At 36.3% G+C, this 7,080-nt stretch overlaps 1 protein-coding gene across 4 annotated transcripts in view; it reads right to left on the bottom strand.

The window, feature by feature from the left end:
• Positions 1 to 211: 211 nt before the first annotated feature.
• LOC143843608 (disintegrin and metalloproteinase domain-containing protein 9-like) overlaps positions 212 to 7,080 on the bottom strand; it is a 40,691-nt gene continuing 33,822 nt past the window's right edge. For all 4 annotated transcript variants that reach the window (XM_077349994.1, XM_077349993.1, XM_077349995.1 and 1 more), the window contains 6 exons: positions 6,985 to 7,065; positions 6,208 to 6,313; positions 4,777 to 4,909; positions 3,671 to 3,749; positions 3,028 to 3,080; positions 212 to 2,904 (listed from right to left, as the gene is read on the bottom strand). In XM_077349994.1, coding sequence (XP_077206109.1) covers positions 2,811 to 2,904; positions 3,028 to 3,080; positions 3,671 to 3,749; positions 4,777 to 4,909; positions 6,208 to 6,313; positions 6,985 to 7,065 — 546 coding nt within the window. In that variant the 3' untranslated portion in view covers positions 212 to 2,810. The remainder of the gene's footprint in view (positions 2,905 to 3,027; positions 3,081 to 3,670; positions 3,750 to 4,776; positions 4,910 to 6,207; positions 6,314 to 6,984; positions 7,066 to 7,080) is intronic.

The raw sequence follows: 7,080 nt of genomic DNA, 5'->3' as shown, positions 1-7,080 counted from the left end.
CGGTTACAGGCTAGTGGTCACTGCCTCCCTTTACAGTTTCTCAGTTTTCACTACTTGTTGTACCTTTCATTTCTGAAGATGACTTTCAATAAATACTTCATTATGTATTATTGGGAAAGCAGGTGTGCCAAAATGTTTTTTGACATATATTCTGACTATTTTAAAGAGATGTCAATGTTGCAATATTAGTGAGTCATAATAAAAATGTAAGTAATTTAAATCACAATAAATTTATTACAAAACAGCTCACAAAGTTTGACCATGTATGATAGAAAATATGTAGGGTTTAACTAGCAGTATTATATAACACTTCCTGCAAAACACTTTGGGTACAAAAAGGCTACATATTAGAAAATCTAGTATTAAAATACTAACACCAGACCAATTTCTGTTAAGAGTTTTAGATGCTCTATTCATTAGTTCTCAGAAAGTTAACTAATCAGATTGTCTTAGACTTTATCAGCCGTTCAAGTTGTGCTTATCAAGTTTTAACACATTTGTATTCATACTGTCTTTTGTTTCTGGCTCCCTTATGTTATGTCAGGTTTGACACTGAAAAAATCTTTAATGTTTTCTTCAGTTTAAAGCAGGCCTGCATAACTTACAACTCATCAAACCAAACATACCTCACAAGCCAGATGTAATATCCTATGAGGGGCTCAAATCTCATGCATTTGTTGCCTGCCTTGGGATTACAAAGGCAGGAATCTGACAGGCCAGGAGTTTGCACTTTGCTGGAGTCATAAATTGTACTAATCTACATAACTTATTCTACATACTGTATACATTCTAGAACAATCTATATAGAAAAATCTTACACTTTAACAAAATGTTTGTAGTTTGTAGATTTCCAGAAATTGCATCTCTTTCACATCATATGTTTACCCAAACAGAGATTAGTAGACATAGTTAATGGTAGGATACAAACTAAGTTTGCCACACAAAACCATGTTCTGTTTGTTTCCTTTAATTCTTTGGTAAAATAGGGGTTATTAACCTCAAGGTTGGGCCTCCCAGAATTGGAACTGATCTCCAAATTACAGAAATTAGTTCCCTTCAATGAAACAGCAGCTTCAGAGGGTAGATGTATTATTCCATAGAGTCTAGGAGAAGTTGAAAGTCCCATCTCAGGCATCATCCCCAAATCTCCAAGAATTTCCCAAGCCAAATTTGGCATTCCAACATGGACTGAATCCAGGGGAAAATTACTTATTAGTGAATACCAGAATTGTGGCAATTGTGGAGTGAAAAGAATGCTTGATACGTCAAATGACGAAGGTCTTAATGGTCTTCAGTATAGAACTATTCAGAAGTTAAATGTCAGCATGCACTTTATCAGATTTAGTTAGGAATGGCAGCAGTAAGTCAAAAAATACTCCTACAAAATGGTCTACTGATTGAGGTATATAATTCACAGCAATCAAACTGTATATTCTTCATTTGCAAAATAAAGGCACTATAGACATTTTAATACTGTCACCAAATTCTATACCATATACTGTATATATTCAAGTATAAGCCTACTTTTCCAGCACATTGTTATATGCTGAAAAAGCCCCCCTAGGCTTATAATCGAGGGTTCCGCTTATCTGTTCTTGTTGATATTGTGGTAAAGTTAGGTACCTTGGCTAAAATTGGGGTCGGCTTATACTTGAGTATATATGGGTAGTTAAATTAATGAATAATGCATAGTTCTCAGATGTCAAAAAGATACAAATGGAAGACACAGACAAAGTGGTTCTGAACAGCACTAACCCTTCTACATCCATTAAAGTCAATGAGCACAGAGAATAGTGTAACTTTCGGATTGCACTATAAGTTTTCTCAGTTCTGTTTCAATACAAGGCATCTTTAAAAATATCTGTTTCTCCTTGAAAACATCTCTAGAAATATACCACTAACAAAATTACAAAAACTTTTGTTCTTAAATATGTGGACAGGAGGGGTCCCCTACCTATTCAGTACTTTTTTGTGTGCATGTGCCCAGTCCAGTACAGCAGTCTATGCACAGATGCCAGCTTTCATGCATGGAACATGGCTGATAAACTGGGACACAGGTAAGAAAGTGCATTCAACTTTACACTTCTGTGAAAAGTGCTTTATGTACATAGTTTGCCTCACGGTTTACCCTCCTCTTCATTATATTTCCTTCACAAAATACTTTTTAATGTGCCTGAATCAGTTCACCTGAAAAAAAACTTCTTCAAAGGAGCTATTGTGTGCCTTAGGGGAAAAGCTAAGTGTTGTAGTGACAACAGCACTAGTCTTTTATTAATTAAAGCAATCTGATCTTTCTAGATCCAGCCCATTTGTTTTTTTTCCAAAAAAGATAACACTAAAGCATATACACCCTGTATATACACCCTGCAAATGAGATGTTTACTTGTATACTGATAAAAAAATTGAAAAACTTGAAAAATGTGTCATTAATTTAGCATTGGCACTTTTAAAAAATTATGCTAAAAGTGTCTATCTAAATTAGATCCCCAGTGATGCCCATGGATGCCATGGTCTCTGCTGATACCTTTCATGGCACTAAGCAAGTATTTTTAGAAAGTAGGCAGGGTGAGGTGGGGCTTTTGCCCAGCAAGGGCTCTCATTGGCTCCTGGAGATCTGATTGGCTGTGCAGATTTTTTTTAATGTTGCTTTGGCCACAGCTACCAAAACAGCACAAGGATCTTCACTGTGTGACTGAAGGTATGCTATGGCAGCCATTTTGTGGCTATGCACACCACAGTGTGTCGGAATTCTAAAGGTGACCACAGGCTCAAAAGGTTGTTGATCCCAGGTCTAAATGGATGAAACTCTTTCAAGGTATGTTCGCAAACACAGGCCTTGGTGGGATTGGAGGTCGCAAAAGAGGTCTTGATGGAGGTGGACCAGGCACAGGTTGCACTGGTGGCCTAAAAGGATGGAAAACATCATTATTGTCTGTTTTTAGAAGAGTTGAAATCACCAGTTTAAAATACTGCCTATTTGTAGAAACACATTTAATTATAGTAAAATGTTTTTTGAACATCTCAAACCTTGGCGTCGGAAAGTGTGATATTGTAAAGATTCCAGAATTTGATGTAGCAGTCTGAGGGGGAAGGAAAAAAGTAGGGATGAGTCATTTTTTCATGTCAATATAAAACTGCCTTACACTGATTAACAAAATTGGTCCATCTTGTTCGGTATTGTCTAGTCTGGCTTCGATTAGCTATATATGCACTCTGGCAGAAGTCTTTCTTAGAACCTGCTATCCAAGGTCTTTTTCCAAACGGAAATGCTAGGGATTGAACTTGGGACCCATGGTATGGAAAACATGTGCCCTGCTGCTGAGTCACAGGATACAACCTCGTTTATGTATTTTAGCCAAAAAAAACCTGCACCATTATTAGAGTTTTATTTTAGATTTTTATAAATTATTACAGAAAACCTGATATAAAAGATTCCTCCAGATACACAAATCATCGCTACCCTGTTGCCCAATATAACTTTAAGAGAAGGAGAAAATGAGCCAGAGGAATATACAGTTTTGGTTATACTAATCCAGTTTTCTGCAAAACAATATTTTGGGCTTGAACCTCAAAAAAATTGCACAAGTACTAGGGAGAGGTAGAACCAATTCATTAACCGACAGTAACCCATAAAGAAAAAAATAATTATCAAACCAATCAAAATTCTTACCCTCCTGTCATTCACTGAATTAGGCTGGTTTGGTCCAGTTGGCGTATTATTCTGCCTTGCCTGCTGTGCATTTTTGGCTCTTGCATGTTAAAAAAAGTAAGCAAAAGTAACATCAACATAGACTCTTAAAAAAAAAAGATTAAAGACTCAGTGTAGTGTAATATATTTATGCTTTACAGTCTTGGCCAAGTTACTTAATTTATTCTTGTACATGTATGATCCCCCCAGAAAAATCCTCCCCCTATACATCACCATTTGGTGATATATATGAGCACCAGGGTAGCCAACAATTGAGAGGAGGGGGGGTGAATCTGTTTAAAGTCTGAAGAGAGCTAGCTTGTTCAAGTGGGCTAACAGAGCAAGGATGAAGATCTACATAAGGATCCACTTCCCAAACATGGGTACCACTCTCCATTTTTTCTGGATGGGGTTTGATTCTCTTGTTTACTACCCCCCCCTTCCTTTCACATCTTATAAAACTGTACTATCACCTACAGCTGGTCATCAAAGATACCAATTTAAAAAGGTTTTAAGTGTTGACATTCTGATTATCCTTAGTTCCAAATGTTTAAATCTAGACCTCATCATAAAGCCAAACGATTACTTGGTCTTAACATATGTATTCAGTGGCTTCTGTGATAAGTTTTAGCAATCCCTTAGAATATGTGAGGTTAAAAAAAACAAACTGCCACCTACCACGTAAGTGTGTAATCTCCAGAGTGGCACAGAGTGTGAGTGCTGCTTCTACACATTTCTGTAACGAGCCACTCTGGCTTTGGTGATGAAATGTGTTTGAATTTTGCTTCAAAAGGAAAATTGCTTTTAGTGGAAGTGAGAAGTCACAATTAGGAACTTTACCATGGTAGAACAGAATGTGAAAGTAGGATCTGTACCTATTTTATAAGAGTATGATGATATTACTCAAAGCACTTTGGAACAACAAATTAGATACTAGGTTTCAAAGACTGGTAACCAGATAGGCTACAAAATTGGTTAACATTTTTTTCCATACAGTGTTTCAAAGCTGTCTAATTATTCTAACACAGGCTGCTTTAACCATGTCCTACAGGGAGCCTATTCTGATTATTATTCATATTATTTGTTACCTCTGGCGTCTTCGACATTCTCTGCAAAGCCTTCTTTCAATTGCATGCCTTTTAACAATTGCAGTAACTACTAGAATTAGCAGAGGTAATACAAGCAGGAAAAACACTAGGAGACCATCTCGAAGTGATGTATCTATGGGAAGAAAGCCAATGAAAAATCTTTTGATTTTCTTTCAATTAAGCACACAGTACAAAAGATTAAATGTCAAATTACCTCAGGCTTTTATATTTATAAAAGGAAAGCTTTTGCATTTCCTTATAAGCTGCTGGTACAACTTAAGATCTTTTCTCTATCCCACACGGGATACTTCCGATATGGCTGACTGGATTTATTTATTTATTACATTTTTATACCACCCTTTATGTCACCCCTATCTTCTGTGTTAAAACTACCATAATCTCAGAAAGGACTTTCATCATTCGTAATATTTTTTTCTCCTTTTTTGTTTTGAAGCAGAGTTCTGGGGGATGTGACAAGTTGCGGACTAATTTATGGAATTTTGATTTCTCAGTTTTATCCTATTGGTTTTGAAAATATAATACAAAATATTCCCTATATCACATTCCTGTGCATATGTACTAGTAAGTAAATTGAATACAGGACAGCAGTCTAGAATACATACATTTGAAGGGATGTTCATACATACATTTGCATACAATGGATTCAAGGCGGTATACGGAGTGCACTAGTGGCCTGCCATTTAAGTACCCAGACTGTGCTTAGAATCTGCTTAGCATCAGCAATATTTGGTTCAAACCATACCCTGGGCTGCAGTTTATTTTCTACATAAATCAGGTGATCACTTCACTACTCTAAATTTGATAGCTGGCAGGTTAATGTGAATTGGATCAACTGAAAAGGTTTGCATTTTACTAGAGATGAACTAATAAGAAAATTCTGTACTGATAATCATGCACATATGAAGCCCTGAAATGAAAGGATCTTTAAAAGCTACTCACGAACAAGAACAAAAGAATGACTACTTTGAATTATGTTTCCTTTCCTTTATAATGCTCTTTGGCTTTATGCCTCAAGCCATTCTATCTTATCACATGGTAGAATCATAAAAGTTTATTAATTTTAATTTTATGTTATCAGGAGATAGGATGCCAGCGACCTGGTAGTATTCGGGTCCACATCCCGTGATAGTGAATTACCTATATTTTATTTAGTTATCTGCAATGTGGAAACAGATCTATAATGATGTTGTGGGTCAAACACATCAAAAGCATTTATGGCTAAACGCTTATGCAGGGAAATGGAGTTTGGAAGGACCCCTGAATCCAAAGAGAGCGATGATCCCAAGACCTAAGTCCCCTTTGATTCCTTGCCAGTGAAGAAAAATCCCTCATGTAGAAGGTGCTAAATTCCATTTTTCAGAAACAGATAATTTATGATATTAAACAGAATGAAAGACTTATTGTTCTTACCTATATGAGTTGGGCCACTATCGATACTGCCACCATAACCTGATTTGTCACAAAAGGGAGGTGCCCATCCAGGATCACAGTGGCAATTACCTTTGTTGTTACACACCTGTTATTTGAAAAGCAAAACGAGAAGATAAAAAATGATGGGAGATATTACTAAAATGTGCAATGTTTTACAGAATCATGGGGGCATTCAATTATTTCCAGATTCAACATTCTTTGTTTTCATTATGCTGTCTGTACACTATCTTCCATTTGCTTTAATGATGTATAATATCTTCAGAAAAATTAGCAGGATTTCAGAACAGACAATGGATATGGTTCTAACTATGCATGCTGTTTTATAAATTTGGCATGATTAGTCTGTGCTTTGAGTCTCTCTCAATAGCCTATCATCTTTACCCATTGTGACTTAATGTCACAAGAAGATTTAAAAGCCACAAAACCTATGATCACATTTGCCATGGAACAAAGTCCAATCCGGATTCAGTGATGAACCTTTCTGCTCATTTTATTTTAGGATGATGCTAATAGCCTGTGGAATTATTAGAGGCTATAACACCAGTCCTAAAACTGGCATGAGACCACCGTAAGTACATCTCTCAAAACAAACGGCAGGATTCAGGATATAATGATTCATATGACCCTTTCTATAGTTCATGTTACCATAGAAGTTCATTAGTTTCTCCCAACAGTTTGAACTGATTTGTGTCTCTAGATACAATGTCGTTATTCCCTACTTGTAATAGCATTACCGCCTGCCATTGTTTTACTTACTGCACGGCCGTTACATTTGTTTGTTACATCACAGTTGTAACCAAGCAAGCTTGAATTCACACACTTGAAATCAACACAAGCCTGAAAAAAAAATTA

Source organism: Paroedura picta, chromosome 8 (assembly GCF_049243985.1).
Source record: "Paroedura picta isolate Pp20150507F chromosome 8, Ppicta_v3.0, whole genome shotgun sequence".
In the NCBI taxonomy this organism is placed as follows: Eukaryota; Metazoa; Chordata; class Lepidosauria; order Squamata; family Gekkonidae; genus Paroedura; species Paroedura picta.
This window is presented reverse-complemented; position numbering and strand designations above follow the sequence as displayed.